The sequence below is a fragment of the Hypanus sabinus genome, chromosome 1, assembly GCF_030144855.1.
Source record: "Hypanus sabinus isolate sHypSab1 chromosome 1, sHypSab1.hap1, whole genome shotgun sequence".
In the NCBI taxonomy this organism is placed as follows: domain Eukaryota; kingdom Metazoa; phylum Chordata; class Chondrichthyes; order Myliobatiformes; family Dasyatidae; genus Hypanus; species Hypanus sabinus.
The window spans coordinates 77888915-77910578 of NC_082706.1; the positions used below are offsets into that span (position 1 = coordinate 77888915).

General features: G+C 37.7%; 1 protein-coding gene across 4 annotated transcripts in view; it reads right to left on the reverse strand.

Annotated features, from left to right (window-relative positions):
• golga4 (golgin A4) overlaps positions 1-21664 on the reverse strand; it is a 192904-nt gene that overhangs the window by 34715 nt on the left and 136525 nt on the right. For all 4 annotated transcript variants that reach the window (XM_059971108.1, XM_059971100.1, XM_059971093.1 and 1 more), the window contains 2 exons: positions 9590-9711; positions 4294-4424 (listed from right to left, as the gene is read on the reverse strand). In XM_059971108.1, the coding sequence (XP_059827091.1) occupies positions 4294-4424; positions 9590-9711 (253 nt within the window). The remainder of the gene's footprint in view (positions 1-4293; positions 4425-9589; positions 9712-21664) is intronic.

A 21664-nucleotide genomic window follows, 5' to 3' on the forward strand; every position in this document is an offset into this window, starting at 1 on the left:
GAGACAGATATGATAGAGGTATACACAAGACACTCTTAAATAACCTCATAATTATACAGAGAATGGAGGTAAAGGACCACGTGTAGGCAGAACGAATTAGTGTAACTAAGCATTTTTAGCTTAGGGCTGAATGGTGGGCTGAGGTCTTTCATATGTTGTACTGTTCTAAATTCTATATTATTCAGAAAGCAAGGAGAAGGAGAAAGGAGTTTCACAAAGATCTGTAAGGGGTGACAGACATTACTACATAAAATTATTAAATCAAAAAGTAAGTTTAAATTTGCAGCAACACGTGCATGCAAAGATGCCATTGGATGGATAGTTAATATTGAAGGAATTGCAATAAATTGTAAGACAACATTAATATGAATAAAATGAAAATAAGTTTGATTTATATGTTGGTAAAATCACATGGAATATTAATTCAAAAAACACACAGCTGCAACTTATTAGGTACAGCTACTCATTAATACAAATACAGTGGATTACGGTTAATTGGGACACAGTACCTTTTAGCCCAATTAAGCAGTTGCTCCAATTAGCCAAAGTTTTATGGAAATAATTAAAAAGGTATAAAAAGACAAACTGAATAGCAAATAATGTATTTAAATGATATACGTAATGAATTACTACTAATACTATACTAACAGCACTATAAAACTGTTATTAGTTCCTTAACAGTAATCAATGGAGGATTTCATCCAGAATGCACTATAAACTAAATCAGCACAGGCTCCTAGTGCAGGTAATGGGCTACCTTCACATAATACTACCGACAACTGTATCTGGCAAATTCTCTTTTTAATTGTACAGTCAGGGTGATTCTTCGTAGTCCCTAACTTGAAGTAGTGAATGAAATTGTTTCATTTTCACTCCCGGCCATTTCAGGCATCTCCAAGCCTAAATACTTGAAACTACAGTGAACAACAGTTCTGAATTGTCTGGCTGCTTATTCTTCACCAATTATTATTGACAAATATCATTGCTTTTTGAACACAAACATATGCAACTGACACTATTTAAAAACTGTTTCCTCTAAGCACAGTATACAGTCTAATGGCCACACGACTGAAGCTAGTTTGTAGCTGTTCAGGAAAAGTCTCCTGCCTCAATTAAGGTCCCAAATAATGAAGGGAATCCTAGAAATTTTCTCAATTATCTTTTGTGCTTTAAGAGTTGTCCCAAATAACTGGCTGCCCTGATGAACTTATGACCCAATCCACCATATTTAATTCTGGACAGCAAATTTTTTTTGAAACTGTTGCTTCCTCAGAATTTTTTTGGATTATGATAGACTGCTTGAAGCTGAACACAAATATAATTTTAGACTACTTATATCACGTTTGAATTTGGAGGAGCAAGAAATGAACTTTTATTACATATAATGCACTTCATTGCATTAACAGTGCTGATACTTTGCAATAGTTCAACTAAGCTAAAAAAAAATTTTTTTGATCATTTTCTTTTCTATTTAGTGTCCAAAGCTTCTGGATTAAGTGCACAACAATAATCAGCCAGCAGTGTTGGATTCCAGTTGCCCTGATACCATTTCTCCACAACCACAGTGCCCTGGTGAAACCTTTCGTCATGCTTATCATTGACAGCAACAAGATTTGCAGGGAAGAAATCTAAATGGGAATGTAGAAAATGAATCTTTAGTAACCTGTTACACTTAATGGTTTTGTATGTTTGAAGCATGTTGTCAACCAACCGCACATAGTTTGGTGCTCTGTAGTTGCCAGGAAAATTTTCAGCAGCATCCTTGAATGCCTTCCATGCGATTCTCTCCAGTCCCACTAGAAGATTTTTGAATTGTCTGTCATTGATGACTTGTTCGATTTGTGGACCTACAGAGGTGCCTTCCTTAATTTTGGCATCAGTTATTCTGGGAAACATCTTTCTCAAATATCAAAATCCTTCACCTTCCTTATTCATCGCTTTCACAAAATTTTTCATAAGCCCCAGCTTTATAAGAAAAGGAGGCAAAAATGACTTTGCTGGGTCTACAAGTGGCTTAAGTGCCACATTTTTCTGCCCTGGAATTAACTGCATATGGAGTGGCCAATCCTTTTTAACGTAATGAGATTCTTTAGCATGACTGTCCAATTTGCAAATGAAACAACAGTATTTGGTATATCTGAGCTGCGTTCATAGTGGCAGTGCTACTATTTCCGACCAGTTTTTAGTTGCTGTGCTGCATGTGTTTCAAAAAATTCCAAGTTTTCTTTCATGTGTACTGCTGCTGTGTAGCAGCAGAGCTTGCAGGCTTGATACTGAAGAATCAATAAAAAGATGCCATTGTTGTGGGTCAACTGGCAAACCAAAGCAGTCAAAAGCCCATTAACGCCTGTGGAAAAGCAGATGTTGTGCCTGGTGACAGCAGATTGCACCCTTGCAGTCTTGCACCCAATAATTTTGCTTTTGCCTTTGACAAACCTAAGTCTCTGATAAGGTCATTTTATTCAGATCGGATTTATCAGATGAGGCTCACTTGACATAAACGGTTCAAAATCTGTATCAGTATAGCTTTCCATTTCTGGTGGCTTTGGTACAAGAAGACTATCGTCATGTGGTAAGGCTCTCATGGCTAAAGAGAGATTGCAGCATTCAATAAATTACTTATTTTAACAAAGAAATAAGATATATTGGTCAGACAGAAGTAGCAGTCTGTCACATGACCCTTCTACTCTCGCCATATCATCTGGACAGCAACAAGCATTGACTTTCGAGTATGTCTGAGGCAAGCTCTATGATTGACAACGCATGTGCAACAAATGTGAGGAGTGCAGGCTTTGCCTTGGTCTCTAATTTTACACCCAAAGTAGAGTCCCATCTTTGAGATTTAAGCACATACTCGTCACAAATATAACAGTATCGCAGTTGTTGCAACATTGGTGAGACATTTTGCTATCACAAATACTCCTGAAAATACAATTACTTTATTATAATGAGTACACACAATATGATATGAGATTAAGACCATGGGCATCAACATGATGACACAACAGTGCATGTAAAGACAATGCATAGAACTGTTTGTGGGCACAATGCTTTTATAGCCATTCTAAATCCTGTCCTGCCATGCAGCATCTGCCCTGCCTAAACATGCCCAGGCATGCCTGGACAAGATAGAAAACTTTTCAGCTTACATTGTGGGCAACATTTTAATTGACTTGAATTATGAATTTAAATAACAAATGTAGAGAATTTCAGAAAAAAATCGTGCCTGGATTGGAAATTTCATGGTGATTTTCATGATCAGCAGCCCCAAATCCACAAGATATTCAGGAGGCAAAATGTTGTCCAGTCTAATTCAATCAATCATGTGGGCAGCAACTCAATGCATAAAAGCATGCAGACATGATCACGTGGTTCAGTTGTTGCTCTGACCAAACATCAAAATGGGGAAGAAATGTGATCTAAGTGCCTTTGACAGAGGAATGATTGTTGGTGCAGGACAGGGTGATTTCAGTACCTCAGAAACTGCTGATCTCCTAGGACTTTCACACAAACAATATTTCTCGATTTTACAGAGAATGGTGCGATAAACAAAACAAAAAAATCCAGTGAGCAGCAATTCTGTGGGCAAAAACGCCTTGTTAATGAGAGAGGTCAGAGGAGAAAGGCCAGACTGGTTCAAGCTGACAGGAAAGTGTCAATAACTCAAATAAGCACACATTACAACATCGCTGAATGCACAATACGTCAAACCTTGCAGTGGATGGGCAACAGCAGCAGAAAAGCACAGACTATACATAAATAAACTCAGTGGCTACTTTACTAATTTCCTCTCTTGTACCTAATAAAGTGGCCACAAAAAATAAATTCACTCATAGTTATCAGAATGAAATTAACATATGGTAATAAATCACCCTTTTCTATAAAGACTGAGCCATTGTTTATAACTTAAAGAGATTGAGATGTTTTCCAGCTTGTGGGAAGAACGAAAATCAATATAACAGACACCGAACAAAAGACAAACTCCAGTTGTTTTTTGAAGTGATCGGGATGTGGAACTCTTTCTCAGAGTGTGTGAGATGAATAGGACAGATAAGTGCAATTTTGATAAATGTACATGTGAAAAATAAGAGAGTTATCTTATGAATTTAGATAAAGTAAGGAGGATGAAAGCAGCACAAACATGAATATGTATGGATTGGGCTGAATGGCTCACTTTACAAGAGTTTGTAGTTTTGAAATTTCCAGTGTTTCTTTCAAAAATCAGTACAGAATAACCTTTGTATTTCAAGATGGCCATACAGAATAAACAAAAAATCCTTTAGGATTACATACTTGTAAAATTTCTTCATATCTTTTTACTGTCCTTTGCAGATAATCATCCTTGTCAGCTATCTTTCGATAGAGCTGGTTTATGTCCTCCTTGTGAGTTTCCAGTAGTTCAGCCTCAACTTCCTGTGCTTTGCCTAGAATATTGAAAATTTAACTAATTATGGCAACCATTAAAAATAATTTCTTTGAAAGCAGGTAGTCCTCCACCTATCCGCAGGGACTTGGAAAGTACAGCTGGTGATACAAGGGCACCATCTCACTGATGGATTTTTCATATTGTCTACTTTTTCTTGAACCAAGATTCTTTCTAATTTGTTGGAAATCATTCCATTAGCCATGAACTCAAGCTTAAGCAGTTAATTTTCAGGCTTAATGCACATACCAATTAAATATCCTCCACAATAAATTAACGTGAACATTTCACGTATGCAACTTGTCAAATTTTCAAAGAACTTATAGAATTTAAATGCAATAATCAAGCTTAGAGAATCTTCATATGGTTTTAATATAATTCATGATGAAAACAGAAACGAAATTATATTAAATGGAGTAACTGGCAACCTCTGGTAATTATGAATATTGTACTCATGAGCCATTTCACTATTTTAGATCACAGTGCTCCATTTATCAAGATTCATTGCAATGTCTTCTGTGCACTGATAGAATTGCACCTCCTCCAAGAAATCACAAAGTATAACCACTATATACCTTCATATATTTGTATTTATATGAAGTTTTTATACAAAAACAAGATGTGGAACAAAGTATACAGTATTTGAGATACAGGCAGTCCCCGGGTTACGAACGAGTTCCAGTCTTGAGTCCGCCTTTAAGTCAGATTTGTATGTTAAGTCGGAACAGGTACAACTGTTATTATTTAGTGTCAGTTAGTCAAACGTTTGTCTTAGTACATAGTATCTATTTTACCTTTCTATGCAAATAAAACAAATGTAAGAAATGCAAAGAAATGTATGTGTTTCAATAATTAAACCACTGTGTTGCTTAGTAATAATTGTAGCTTTCATCGGGGCAGCGCCTTTATCAACATGTTCGATTATTTTCACTTTATCCTTTACCTGTATCCTTTAAAATTGTTCCAATCGTTGACCGACTGTAGCCTAACACTTTTCCAATGACCGATGTCATCTCATCTCTTTCCTATTGCTTTATTATTTTCAATTTATTTTATTTTCAATTGTGATCGAACGGAGTAAAAACACTGTGGATTCAGCAGCAGCTGTGGGCGGAGGGTCCTGAGCTTACCCGGGTCCTAAAGTCCACCCACACTGAGACAAGTTAAATGGGACAAGTGGAGGCGGTGCTGACTGGAACAGGGGGGTCAGGGTGAATCTTGCTAAGAAAATTTTAAGCCAAATACGAAGTTACACACTCAACAGTGTTAACGACAACGTGATCTGACTTTAAATGGCGGGCGATGTTCTCCATCCTTGAGCTGATGGATTTTTAATATAATAGGCTTTATGGCAGGCCGTTCGTAAGTATGAGTTGTTCGTAAGTCGGATGCTCGTAACTTGGACTGCCTGTACACGCAGCTATGTCACTTCTCCGATAATAACATTCAGAACAGATTGTGTGCAAGAACGTCAACTCCAGATTTTACTCTCAATGTACAATCAATCCATCTCTCATGTTGCCAAGTTTAGGTCTTTTGGAATGGATTACATGAGAAGGTCATCAAACTGGACATTAATTCTGCCTCTTTGCCCACAGTTGATCCCTAACCTTTCAATATTTGCAGCAATTTAGTCATAATCATAGAAGAGTACAGCACACACACAGGCCTTTCAGCCCATCTAGTAAATGCCAAGCTATTAATCTACCTAATCCCATTGACCTGCACCCAGACTATATAGGGTTCCATACTACTCCCATCCAGGTATCTATCCAACCTTCTCTTAGATGTTGAAATCAAACCTGCCTTCACCATTTCTGTGGACACCTTGTTCCACACTCTAAGTGAAGATCCCCCTCATGTTCCCCTCAAGCATTTCACCTTTCATCCTTAACTCATGACTAGCTCTAGTTTCATCCAACCTCAGTGGGAAAAGCTTGCTTGCACTTACCTTATCTGTACCCCTAATAATTTTGTGTATCTTCTTCACATCTTCTTTCATTCTCCTATATTCCAGGGTATAAAGTCCTAACCTATTCAAGACCTCAGGTCCTCAAGTCCTGACCTTTCAATTTCATTGACATCTTTCCTATTGACCCTATCTACCTATGATGCCGTACACACACACACACACACACACACACAAATATATATATCTATATAAATTAATTAAAAACACTGTGGTGGGGGGGGGGCACAGTCATTAACCCACCCTGCATTTCTAATGACCAGTACTGTTTATTGTTCTTCTGTTAAAATACTTTTGTTGGATTATGGTGGGAAGTTCCAGTTCATTTATTGTCACATTTTACATTGGGCTATACTGTTATTCGCTTGAATACTCGTGGGTCACCCTGACTGTAACCAGGGTGTGAGATGGTCACCTCCTCTGTTTGCATTAGACTGGTTGGGTTCTCTCTCCAGGTTATGGGCCAGGTCTGTTTTGGTGTGTATCACAATAAAAACTGTGGTTGAGTTAAAGAACTTCCTCGTCTGTCATTATGAACCAAATGGTCGCCACTATATATATCTTTTTTCTCTCTCACTTGTTGAAATATATATACATTATCAGCAGGGGAGATGAGGCTGAATACAGGGCTACCGTGGGAAACTTTGTCACATGGTGTGAGCAGAATCATCTGCAGCTTAATGTGAAGAAGACTAAGGAGCTGGTGGTGGACCTGAGGAGGGCTAAGGCACCAGTGACCCCTGTTTCCATCCAAGGGGTCAGTGTGGACATGGTGAAAGATTACAAATACCTGGGGCTATGAACTGACAATAAGCTGGACTGGTCAAAGAACACTGAGGCTGTCTACAGGAAGGGTCAGAGCCGTCTCTATTTCCTGAGGAGACTGAGGTCCTTTAACATCTGCCGGACAATGCTGAAGATGTTCTACGAGGCTGTGGTGGCCAGTGCTATCATGTTTGCTGCTGTGTGCTGGGTCAGCAGGCTGAGGGTAGCAGACACCAACAGAATCAACTAACTCATTCGTAAGGCCAATGATGTTGTGGGGGTGGAACCGGACTCTCTGACGGTGGTGTCTGAAAAGAGGATGCTGTCCAAGTTGCATGCCATCTTGGACAATGCCTCCCATCCACTCCATGATGTACTGGTTAGGCACAAAAGTACATTCAGCCAGAGACTCATTCCACCGAGATGTAACACTGAGCATCATAGGAAGTCATTCCTGCCTGTGGCCATCAAACTTTACAACTCCTCCCTCAGAGTGTCAGACACCCTGAGCCAATAGGCTGGTCCTGGACTAATTTTCACTTAGCATAATTTACTTATTATTATTTAATTATTTATGGTTTTATATTGCTATATTTCTACACTATTCTTGGTTGGTGCGACTGTAATGAAACCCAATTTCCCTCGGGATCAATAAAGTATGTCTGTCTGTATTTCTTAATGTAGTTAATTTTTTATCTATTGGGAGCCACAAAACAACATGTCTTGGCATATTAAAGCTGATCCTGATTTTATTCAGAATAATTCAAGACAGTGTAGGTCAAAACTAAGACAGGAAAGTTTTAAAAGTGATCCCTAGTTAAATTTTTGCACAGAGAGGAGTAAGTGAAATGAGCTATTAGGAGTGGTGGACATGGATATAATTACAACATTTAAGACCAGAAGACACTGGAGCAGAAGTAAGCCATTCGACTCTTCGTGTCTGCTCCGCCATCCAATCATGGGCTGATCCAATTCTTCCAGTCATCCACATTCCCCTACCTTCACCCCATACCCTTTGACGCTCTGGCTTATCAAAAACCTATCTATCTCTGACTTAAATACACCCAATGACTTGGCCTCCACAGCCACTCGTGGCAATAAATTCCACTGATTTACCACCCTCTGACTAAAGTAATTTCTCTGCATCTCAGTTCTAAAAGGACATCCTTCAATCCTGAAGTCGTGCCCTCTTGTCCTACAATCCCCTACCATGGAAAGTAACTTTGCTATATCTAATCTGTTCAGGCCTTTCAACGTTTGGAATGTTTCTGTGAGATCCCCCCTCATTCTCCTGAACTCCAGGGAATACAGTCCAAGAGCTGCCAGACATTCCTCATATGGTAACCCTTTCATTCCTGGAATCATTGTCGTGAATCTTCTCTGAACCCTCTCCAAAGTCAGTATATCCTTTCTAAAATGAGGAGCCTAAAACTGCACACAATACTCCAAGTGTGGTCTCACAAGTGCCTTATACAGCTTCAACATCACATCCCTGCTCTAATATTCTATACCTCTAGAAATGAATGTTAGCATTGCATTCGCCTTCTTTACAACCAACTCAATCTGGAAGTTAACCTTTAGTGTATCTTGCACAAGGACTCCCAAATTCCCTTTTATCTCTGGATTCTGAATTCTCTCCTCATCTAAATAATAGTCTGCCTGCTTATTTCTTCCACCAAAGTGTATGATCATACACTTTCCAACATTGTATTTCATTTGCCACTTCTTTGCCCATTCCCCTAAACTATCTAAGTCTCTCTTCAGGTTCTCTGTTTCCCCAACTACCCGCTCCTGCACCTATCTTTGTATAATCAGCAAATTTAGCCACAAATCCATTAATGCCATAGTCCAAATAATTGACATACATCGTAAAAAGCAGTGGTTCCAACACTGGTCCCTGTGGAACTCCACTGGTAACTGACAGCCAGCCAGAATAGGATCCCCTTATTCCCACTTTGTTTTCTGCTGACCAGCCAATGCTCCACCCACGCTAGTAACTTCCCTGTAATTCCATGGGCTTTTATCTTGCTAAGCAGCCTCAAGTGCAGGACCTTGCCTTCTTTAACAGAAATTTAGACAGGACAGGGAAGGTTTAAAGAGGTATGGGCCAAATGTGGGGCAATGGGACTAGCTCAAATATATAGGGACAGAATGGATGAGTTGGGCCAAAGGGACCGTTTTCATCTTTGATAACAATGACCATTTCATTACTCCTTCCATTCTTTTTTTAAAATGCAAGTAGAGTACGTAGCCAATTTCCAGAAAGCTTAGTATGGCTCCTGTTATGGTGCAAAATCTATATGAAATTTGAAAATCCTACTAAATTGAATAAATATCATATTCCTTTAGTGAAATGATTCGATTATCAAAGGTCTTTTGATGAAAGACAAATGAAAATTTCGATGAATTACCAAAGCACAACTTTGACTTACTTATGGCCTCTTTGACTGATATTTCAAGCTCCTGCTCTTTCTGTGCTAATTGTGTGTTAAATTCTCGCATTAACTGTTTGAGAGTTGAGTTGTGTTTCAGCTGCAAATCCTCCAATTCGAGCCTGCAAGAGAAAACATTATTTGACAGAAAAATTAGCTTGGTTAAACTTTTTGCATTATCTAAACGGAAGTACGATAAACAAATAAAACCATTACTATCATATGTGAAGAACTTATGTACAGAGTTTGAGCCTGCAAGGAAGAATATTATTTGGTAGAAAAATTAGCTGGGTTATACGCTTTGCTTGGTTCAAAATAAAATGATTGCATTACCTTTTTATTAACAGAAGTACAATAAGCAAATAAAACCAATACTATTGTATGTGAAGTATTTATGTAATAGGGTCTTATAGCATGGAAACAGGCTCAACAGCCCACCAAGTTAGTGCTAACTATCAAACAACTCCTTTTACCTTTCTGCATATTGACCAAATTCCCCTACTCACCCACCACTGGGGCCAATTACAGCACCCAACTAATAGAGTATTCTTCCAAGCTGGACCTTTTCGAAGGCCTTGCTAAAGGCCACATACATGCCATTCACTGCCTTTCCTGGTAATTTCCTCAAAAAAGGTTGGTTGAACATGATCTACCCTACACAAAGCCATGTTCACCATCCCTATATCAGCTCTTGTCTATGTAAATACTTATATATGGTCCTTCAGAACAGCTTCCAATAACTTACCCAAAATTGATGGTAGGCTCACCAGCCTATAATTTCCAGGCTTATTCTTACAACCCTTCTTAAAACAGAACAACATCAACTATTCTCCAATCCCCCAGCACCTCACCTGTGATTAAGGACTTCTTAGATACATTTGCTACGGTTTGCTACATTTGGACTCTGTCTGTCTCCCTATGGAATACGGATCCAAAAAATCCAATTAAGGTTGCCTCCACCTGGTTCAACTCAAATGCGTAGATGACCACTTTGATCATCAAGAGGATGAATTTTGTCACTTGCAATCCTTTTGATTTCTATATCTCTATCTCGCTCACTCTCTCTCTCTCTCTCTCTATATATAATAAAAAAAACAGGAATATACAAACACTATTCTAAAATTTTCACTTCGAAGGCCTTCCACTTAAAAAGCCCACCTCTACCAGAAGGGTAAATCCTATGTCTAAATCCACACTTGCTAGATCCTTTCTTATATCATCAAAATTGGCCTTTCTCCAATTTCAAGTCTCAACCTAAGAACCAGACCTCAGGTTATGCAGATAATTCTGTAAATTATCTTAAAAACAATGGACATATACTCAGTATGCTCATAATGAGGCACCTAAAAATGACTTGTGAGTGTACGTTCATTGTCTTCTGCTTTTGTAGCAATTCCATGTCAAGGATCGAGATGTGTGTTCAGACATGCTCTTCTGCACACCACTGTTATTACACGTGGTTATGTGAGTTACTGTCACCTTCCTGTCAGCTCGAACCAGACTGGCCATTCTTCTCTGACATCTCTCATTAACAAGGTGTTTTCGTTCATAGAACTCTTGCACACTGGATCTTTTTTGTTTGTTTTTCACACCACTCTCTTAACTCTAGAGATTGTTGTGTGTGAAAATCCCTCGAGATCAGCTGTTTCTGAGATACTCAAATCACCCCATCTGGCACCAACTATCATTCCACAACCAAAGGCACTTAGATCACATTACTTCCTCATTCTGATGTTTGGTGTGAGAAATAACTGAGCTTCTTGACCATGTCTGATTGCTCTTATGCAATGCATTGCTGCCACGATTGGCTGTTTAGATATTTGTATTAACGAGGTGTACAGGTGGACCTAAAGCAGCCATTGAGTTTATGTCAATTCAACATCGAAAGCACCATGATAAGAACTGGAACTGGGTCACTGAAGCTGTGAGATACTAGCTCTGTGACCCAGATGACTATACCATCCCTAATTAGATGACACCACCTATTAGACTACATGTGTTCACACCTGCAGATCAGTAACATGCAGCAGAATATTGCTTCCAGGGCAGGTTGCATGGAAGTTGCAGTAAGGTAAGGGTTAAAGACAGAGTCCACAGGCAAGGATAGCTTCAGCAGTCATTCCAGGCCTTTGAAGTGAGACTGTTAGGTGCACCTCCTACTTACTACAGACAAGATTGGAAAGGATGACCGCAGTAGAGTGTAATCAACCTAGACGAGTGGGGCCTCCAAAGAAAGAACATTTCTAGAAAGGTCTTCCTTGAACATAGATTCCCTTTATATATTAAGAGGGTACCAAAGAAAGACATGGTAAGAACAATGGAAGATTCTTAAACACACCCAACAACTAAGGGACAATTGTTTTAATAACTTTAAAGTAGATTCCTTAATCAGCTTGTAGCTTTAATTGACTTTTAATACCTCCATTGTGAATGGCAATTAATCTTGCAAGTAAGAAATTCAAACATACACAGTTTACCAGATGGTTAATATCCGTAGCTGATAAGCAAATTCTGTATAAAAATTAGCAATATTCTGTCCAGGCTTCAGAACAGTGTGGCGACAGGGGTCATGCTTTTCTCCTTGTGCACAAGTAAAATAATGTATGTTTTGAGTTGGAAGTGTTCTGGGTCCGATTATTTTATTTCACTTTATTATTGGCAGCGACAATTGCATTCAGCCAACAGCAGGTCTTTGAATTTTTTTCAAATCTGTTTTCGCCTTCACCTCCGAACAAAAAAAAATCCAAATAATGCTAACCACCTGAATATAGATTAATATGATTGATACAATGAGCCTGTAACTAAAATAGCTATTAGAGAACATGGTCCTCCAAAAAACCAAGGCACAGTTGGTGCATTTAAGAATGGGTGGCAATTATCATGGGCCATTTTAAATTGCACATAAATTGGGCAAATCAAGTTGGTCAGGGGAGTCTTGCTTTGTGTTGATCTTCACAATGGAAGACATGTTTTAGATACCAAAGAGTTATATTATGGAAGCAAGGGACGCAAGGACCTCAATACGATCATTATCACTAACAAGGTAGCTTTGAGCAAACAAGAGAGCCTAAAAGGACAAGTCCCCCAGTCCTGATGGAATGTATCCCAGGGAACTGAAATAGATGGCATAAGTTGTAGAATAATTACAGGACTCAGGGCAAGTCCCTGTGGATTGGAAGAAAGTCAATACCACACAATAGTTTAAGAAAGGATATTGGCTGAAGGCAACTATATGCCAATTAACTTACCATCTACAGTCGGGAAAATGCTTGAATCTTTTAAGAAATAAACAGTAGGGCATCTGGATTGAACTGGTTCCATAAGACAGGTGCAGCATGGATTCAGAAATGAGAGTTCCTGTTTGACAAACTTTCTGGGGTTGTTTTGAGAATATAACAAGCATAGTTGATAGAGGGGAACAGGTGGAGGTTGAATTTCCAGAAAGCATTTGATAAGGTGCTGCATAAAAGACTTAACCATAAGAATGCATGGAGTTTGGGCTAATTTATTGGCATGGATAGGGAATTTGAGAACCAACTTGAGCTGAGCCTCTGGTAATGATCTTTGCATTGTCAATGGGGACGGAAGAGGTTCTGGAGGATTGGAGGGTTGTGGATGTGGTTTCCTTATTCAAGAAAGGGAGTAGAGATAGCCCAGGAAATTATAGTCTTACTTCAGTGGTTGGTAAGTTGAAGGAGAAGATCCTGAGAGGCAGGATTTATGAACATTTGGAGAGGTATAATATGATCAGGAATAGTCAGCATGGCTTTGTCAAAGGCAGGTCATGCCTTTCGAGGCTGATTGAATTTTTTGAGGATGTGACTAAACACATTGATGAAGGTAGAGCAGTTGTAGTGTATATGAATTTCAGCAAGGCATTTGACAAGGTACCCCATGCAAGGTTTATTGAGAAAGTAAGGAGGCATGGGATCCAAGGGGACATTGCTTCGTGGATCCAGAACTGGCTTGCCCACAGAAAGCAAAGAGTGGCTGTAGGCGACTCATATTCTTCATGGAGGTCAGAGACCAGTGGTGTGCCTCAGGGATCTGTTCTAGCACCCCTACTCTTTGTGATTTTTATAAACGACCTGGATGAGGAAGTGGAGGGCTGGATTAGTCAATTTGCTTATGACACAAAGGTTGGGAGTGTTGTGGATGGTGTGGAGGGCTGTCAGAGGTTACAGTGGGACATTGATAGGTTGGAAAACTGGGCTGAGAAGTGACAGATGGCGTTCAACCCAGATAAGTGTGAAGTGATTCATTTTGGTAGGTCAAATATGATGGCAGAATATAGTATTAATGGTAAGAGGGATCTTTGGGTCCAAGTCCATAGGACACTCAAAGCTGCTGCGCAGGTTGGCTCTGTGGTTAAGAAGGCATACAGTGCATTGGCCTTCATCAACTGTGGGACTGAGTTTAGGAGCAGAGAGGTAATGTTGCAGCTATATAGGACCCTGGTCAGACCCCACTTGGAGTACTGTGCTCCAGGGGCATTGATTGTGTGGATAGTCAGAGGCTTTTTCCCAGGGCTGAAATGGCTAGCACGAGAGGGTACAGTTTTAAGGTGCTTAGAAGTAGGTACAGAGGAGATGTCAGAGTTAAGTATTTTTATGCAGAGAGTGGTGAGTGCGTGGAATGGGCTGCTGGTGACAGTGGTGGTGGAGGCGGATACGATAGGGTGGATAGTCCTGGATAGGTACATGAAGCTTAGAAAAATACAGGGTAACCCTAGGTAATTTCTAAGGTAAGGACATGTTAGGCACAGCTTTGTGGACCGAAGGGCCTGCATTGTGCTGTAGGTTTTGTATGTTCTATGTTTTAAGTTGGGATGAATGGCTGTTGCTCTGGTTGGCAGCCAGTGGTAAGCTGGGGTCAGTACTAGGCCTGCAACTGTTCGTATATGCATTAATGATTTGGAAAATTGGTATGACTGCAGCATTTTCAAGTTTAGAGCATGGTTGAGCAGGGATGAGACACTTAATTCCATGCTGTATAAATCTATGACTGTATGATTTGTATGCGCCATATAGTGCCATCACAATATGGGTACCACAAATATTTCTGTTCCTTGCTGTTTCTTAACTCAATCCAGACTGATATTTGTATTGACTTTCAGAGCTATGAGTTTATCTCTTTCCACTGCCTAATATCAAGGCTATCCTCTTTTTCCATTATGTTCCCATCATCAAAATTAAAATAACATTGAAGACGAATTCATTGAACTGTACAGTTCAGAAATCCATCAGCCCTTCTTTGCTGACTCTTTTGCCCATACACAATCGCACCATTTGTCCACACAAAGCCCATTCCTTTCTATACCTTGCCTATTTATGTGCGTGTCCAAATGTCTCTTACATGTAGTGAATGTATCTGACTCCACTGGCTTCAATCAATCATTTCGTATAAAACAATACTTACCCTCTAGATCCCCTTTATAACACATCCCTCTTGTTATATTTGTTATATTTTATACTTCAATGTTGGGGGGAAACATGGTCACTATCCACCCTCTCTTTTATAATTACACAAGTTACCCCTCAGCCTTCTTTGCCCCAGGGAAAACAGTGGGCATATCTAAACTCCCCACACAACCAGCGTTCTCAATTCCTCGTAACATCCCAGTTAAATACCAAACTTCATTACTTTGCAACCACATCTCTTCAATAGCAGTTAGATGGTACCCATTTGTTCATTTGTGCCATTAGATCTTTTACCTTGACGCAATTACTAAGGTGTTTTCAAGTCTGTAGTATTTCAAGTTGTTATGTATGGCTGTGAGAACAAAACAATGCTGAGTACAAAAGAATCGACACCTTTGAACTTGGATGCTGGAGGAAAGTGTTAAGAGTTCATTGGACAGCAAGTAGATCCAACAAGTCAATACTTGAAAAAATACAGCCAGACTGCTCACAAGGAGGCTTCATTATGAGACTAAAGCTCAAATATTTTGGCCACATCATGAGAAGACAGGATTCCTTGGAGAAGACTCTCATGTTAGGTAAATCAGAAGGTCAAAGAAGGAGTGGACAATAGAGGCTATGATGGATAGATAATGTTAATCAGCCAATGTGTCTGAATTTGGGGAATCTTAGAGAGGCAGTTTCCAACAAGAAGCCTTGGTGTGCAGGAGTCCATGAGGTCACAAAGAGACAGGCTTAATTTAACGAATGAACAAAAAGTCTTCAACATTGTCTTTTTTTGTGAAAGATTTTCTCTTGACATGTTTTTTTAAATTTTCATACACTGTCCCTTCCTGATAACAGTCTGCATATCAATAATCATTTTGCTACCTGCCATCTGTCAAAAGCTTACCTTTTCTTTTTAATTTTCTAAACTCACTTCATCAAAACCTTCCCACTAATTACTTTGATGGAAGCTGTAACTGCAGCTCAATTAACGTTTTTATAATCCCAGTGAGATTCATGATTTAAGGAGCAGCTCCTTCTTTCCCCAGTACTGGTGTCAGTGCCCTTGAACTGTTACTGTTTTCCCCACCATGATCTTTGGACCATGCAATGATCAAATCTGCTGGAGAACTCATTGAAAAACAGCACCTGTATGGAAAAGGAATAGCTTACTTTTTGGGATGAAAACCTGCATCAGAAGCATGCATACAATCCTACCACCTTATTTAGTTTATGTACAGTACATGGCTTGCATAGATTCCAAATTTTGTTGTTCTATTTTTTAAACCCAGACTTGCTGCAGATAAATTGATTAATTACTCAACAGTTCAGGAATCTCATCCTGAAAACCGCTGAAATGTTTGGTCTCAGTGTTTACTGCCCAACAATTCTTAGCTAATTAATTTGGGAAAGCACATCTTGCTCAGTGAAGGTTGTCATTTTAAGATACAATTTTGGGAAGGTGCTCAGGTTTATTTCAGAATTTTTGCTGACTTAATTAAACATGAAAGCAGAGTTTCAAGCTTCTAGCAGTGATCATCAATTGTCGGCCCTAGTTCAACCACGCAGATGTCATGGTCAAGAAAGCCTGCCAATACGTCTAATTCCTTGGAGGCGAAATAAAGTTGACATGACCCTATTGACCGTTGCAATTTTTAATTGATGCACCATAGAAAGCACCTGTCTTGATGCAGCACGGCTTGATATGGTAACTGTGCTGCTGCTAACTAAGAAAGTGAACATAGTCCAGCACAACATGCAAACCACAATCCCCTCTGTGGATTCTGTTTAAATTTCTTGCTGCTTGCCTCAGTAAAGCAGCCAGCATAATCAAAAACCACAGCTATTCCAAACATTCCATCTTCTTCCCTCTCCCATCAAAGCCAGAAAAGACTGCAAGCACAGACCATCAGGCTGAAGGACAGCTTCTTCCTTGTTGTCTCAAGACTATTGACTGGTTTCCTAGTACAATAAGATGGACACCCGACTTCACAATCTAACTCAGTATGATACTGTACCTTTATCGTTCCTGACACTGCACTGCCACTGTAGCTATTGCACTTTATTCTGCATTCTGTTACTGTTTTACCCTGCACTACCTCAACATACTGTAACATACTGTCATTTTTTTTTAAGAACAGTGTGCAAGATAATCTTTTCACTGCACCTCAGTACATGAGACAATAATAAACCAATTTCAATCTCCAAGGGAAATCAGGACAGCAGAGCCATTATGGGTTTCGTTAATAAAATTTGAAGACCATTAACAATACAATACAGGTTGCAAGGACTTGATCTTCAGCTTCCCAGGGAGCACAGCTTAAGTACATGCACTTTAGATGGTAATACAATTTGGGCTAATAAAAAAAATAATAAAAAGTAATACAGTACTGTTTCAGACAGTGGCCAGTGAAAGATACGGAAACTATGGCGAGGGAATTAAATTTGTTAAGAGACCATAAGACATCGGAGCAAAATTAGACAGTCGGCCCATCAAATCTGCTTCGTCATTCCATTGTGGCTGACTTATTATACCCCCCAAACCCAGACTCTGCCTTCTCCCCATAACCTTTGATTCCCTTACTAATTTAGAGCCCATCGACCTCTGCTTTAAACATAGCCATTGACTTGACCTCCACAGCCGTGGCAATTAATTCCACAGACTCGACAGCCACTGGCTAAAGAAAATCCTCCTCATAACTTGTTCTAAAGCAATGTCCTATTCTGAGGCAAGACCGCCCCACTACAGGAAACATACTCTCCTCTTCCACTCTATCTAGACCTTCCAACATTTGACAGGTTTTCAAACCTATGAAGCTGGGTTATAACTTCTTATCCTAATCTACGGGTCTGGTTTATTTTACTATCATCATTGTTTATAGATGTTCTTTTTAATTTTTATAATATTTTTTTTCTTTTTTCTGTTTTGGACATATATGTTTATATTTTGCAATAATGATTTACTTTTTTTTCAAGATGCCGTTTCTTTTTCCCGTAAGATTCTGTTTTCTGTAAGCATTTATTTGTTTGCCTGTACTTCGAAATGGGACGAATGTTTTGGATTTTTGGTCTTTTTTTTAATATATATTGTACTGTTTATTACATCCCTTTTTTAATCCTATTTTGATAACTTTTTTTATTAAATTTCTTTTAATAGATTGCTGAACTTACATTTGTATTTAGTAATATGGCTTTTTCAAAATGGCGTTTCTTCTTCCCATAAGTCTTTGCTTCTGAAACATCATCTTTCTTGTATTTGAACATGAAATTTTTTTAAAGGTATATTACACTTTCAAATTTTAATGTTTATACTTTTTTTATTAATGATTGTTTGTTTTATTATATTGGTTTTTTCATTCTGTTTGATATATATTTTCTTTTTGCAACCCTATATCTTAATCTGGGTGTTATATAGTTTTCTTTCAATCTTTTTATAGAGCTGCCATCTTGAAATGGGGTTAATGTTAGTATTAGATTATGCGCCTGCCACTTGGCTTTCTTTCGAAGGGTGGGGGTAGGGGCTAGGGATCTTTTTTCACGCTTTTGCTCTTTATTTTTTTGCTTTTAGTTTATGGGCCGACTTTAAATTATTAATATTGTTGAGGTGTCATGTTCTCCGGTTGCTCCTGAATCAATTTTCCTTCTTCCTGAATTATGGGTTATGTGTCTTTTTAACCTTTTATGATACACACAACTAATATTAGCATGATGGATAAATCTATTAACTTTATCTCTTGGAATACTAATGGTTTAAATCATCAGATTAAACGTAAAAAAATATTTAAAGTATTCCATAGATTGAACGCTAATATTATCTTTGCACAGGAGACCCATATTAGGAGGGAGGATAATCAGCGTTTTTTTAGGTTCTGAAAGGGTCAACAATTTCACTCGAATTGCACCGCCAAAATCAGGGGTGTGTCTATTTTTATAGACCCCTCAATATCGTTTACACATCATGAAATTACTTCTGATCCTCAGGGCAGATTCTTGTTGATAACTGGCTCACTTTTTAATCGAAAAGTTGTTCTAGTTAATATTTATGCTCCAAACTTTGACTGCCCTGAATTTTTTAAACGTTTATTTACTTCCCTTCCTAATCTAAATGAATATATGTTGATAATGGGGGGAGATTTTAATTGTTGTTTGAATCCTTCGATGGATAGATCTAAACCTATCCGTACTCTTCCGAATAGATCAGCCCTACTTATTAATTCTTTTATGGTTGATTCGGGAATCACAGAAATATGGCGGTTTTTGAACCCTAAAGATAAAGAATTTTCATTCTTTTCACATGTATATCATAGCTATTCTAGAATTGACTATTTTCTTATTGATCATCGGTTATTAACGGATGTTATTGATTGTAAATATGATTCTATTACTATTTCGGATCATGCACCTTTGAAGTTATCTATTAAGATTTCGGACTTTTCCAATAATATTAGATCTTGGAGGCTTAACGCTACTTTGCTTCAAGACCCAGAATTTATCACCTACATAAAACAGCAAATTGACTTGTTTTTCTCAACAAACTACACTGAAGAAATCGACAGAGGAATACTTTGGGACTCTTTTAAGGCTTTTATCCATGGACAAATTATCTCATATTCCGTTGGTAAAAGAAAACAAAGATATTTAGATATTGCTTTATTAGTGGATAAAATTAAGGAAATTGATAAGATTTATTCCGTGACTCCTACCAAAGAACTTTATAAGAAGAGAGTTGAGCTTCAAATGGAACATAGTTTACTATCATCTTCTTCAATTGAAAATCAATTAATTAGGACCAGGGCTCAATTCTATATTCACAGTGATCGAACTGGTAAACTGTTAGCTAATCAATTAAAAGCTATTTCGACTAAGCGACAAATTATTAAAATTCGTAAACAAGACGGTAATTTAACTACTGATCATAAAGAAATCAATAATACTTTTAAAGATTTTTATAAATCTTTATATCAATCAGAATTTGATGGTGACCTGTCCATGATGGATAATTTTTTTAACAATCTGAATATTCCTAAACTGATAGATGAAGACCATAGCTTGTTAGATGCTCCTATCTCTATGGTTGAAATAGGAGAGGCTATCTCATCAATGAATTCAGGGAAAGGTCCTGATGGTTATATTGTAGAATTTTTAAAAACTTTTTCTTCTTTGCTCTCCCCTTGGTTATGTGAAATTTTTAATGATGCGTTTGCTAAGAAGAGATTACCTCAATCTTTTTATGAAGCTAATATCTCTCTAATTCTTAAAAAAGATAAAGATCCTACTTTATGTGCATCTTATCGCCCTATATCATTATTAAATGTAGATTCTAAGATTCTTACAAAAATTTTAGCTATTAGATTAGAAAAAGTACTATCACAGATTATTTCAGAAGATCAAACTGGTTTTATGAGGAATCGGTATTCCTTTTTTAATGTTAGAAAATTGATTAATATAATTTATACTTCACCACCCACAATCTCAGAATGTGTTATCTCATTAGATGCTGAAAAAGCTTTTGATAGAGTTGAATGGACATACTTATTTAATACATTGAAAAATTTTAATTTTAATCCCAACTTCATATCATGGATTAAATTAATATATTATAAACCTGTTGCTTCTGTTCTTACAAATAATTATAGATCCTCTTTTTTTCAATTATCTCGTGGTACGAGACAAGGCTGTCCCTTAAGTCCTTTATTATTTAATATCGCATTAGAACCTTTAGCCATTGCTATTCGTGAATCTCCTAATATTTTTGGTATTACCCGTAATGAGAAGTTATACAAATTATCACTTTAAGCTGATGACTTGCTGTTATATATTTCTGACCCTGACAGCTCTATTCCCGCTATTTTATCCTTGTTGGCTCAATTTGGTAGTTTTTCTGGTTATAAACTAAACTTAGATAAGAGTGAATTATTTCCCTTAAAACTTTATTGAATGACAGGATACCATTTAAAGTTGTTACTGATAACTTTACCTATTTAGGTATAAAAATTACCAAGAAATATAAAGATTTATTTGGACTGAATTTTTTACCTATGCTTCATCAAATTCAACAACTTACTACAAGATGGTCTCCTTTATTTTTATCATTAATTGGTCGGATTAATGCTATTAAAATGATGATTTTACCGAAATTTTTATACTTATTTCAAGCCTTACCAATTTTTATTCCTAAATCTTTTTTTGAGAACATTGATTCAAAAATTTCCTCATTTGTGTGGCAAAATAAAAACCCTAGGTTAAGTAAAAGGCAATTACAAAAATCTAAAAAAGATGGTGGTTTAGCTTTACCTAACTTTAGATTTTATTATTGGGCAAATAATATTCGTAACTTAATGTACTGGAAATTAGATTTGGATTCACCATTGTGCCCACAGTGGGTAAATTTGGAATGTAATGAGGTAAAGGGATATTCTCTATTCTCTGTTCTTGGTTCTTGTCTTCCTGCTGATTTAGTTAAATTTAATAAACAAATATCTAATCCTGTTATCAAACATACATTACGAATTTGGTTTCAATTTCGTAAGTTTTTTACTCTGAAAAACTTTGTTCTTGATAGCCCTATCTTACTTAATTTTTTTTTCAAACCTTCCTGGACAGATCAAGCTTTTAACATATGGAAAAGGAAAGGTATAAAATGTTTTCGTGATCTTTTTTTTGAAGATAC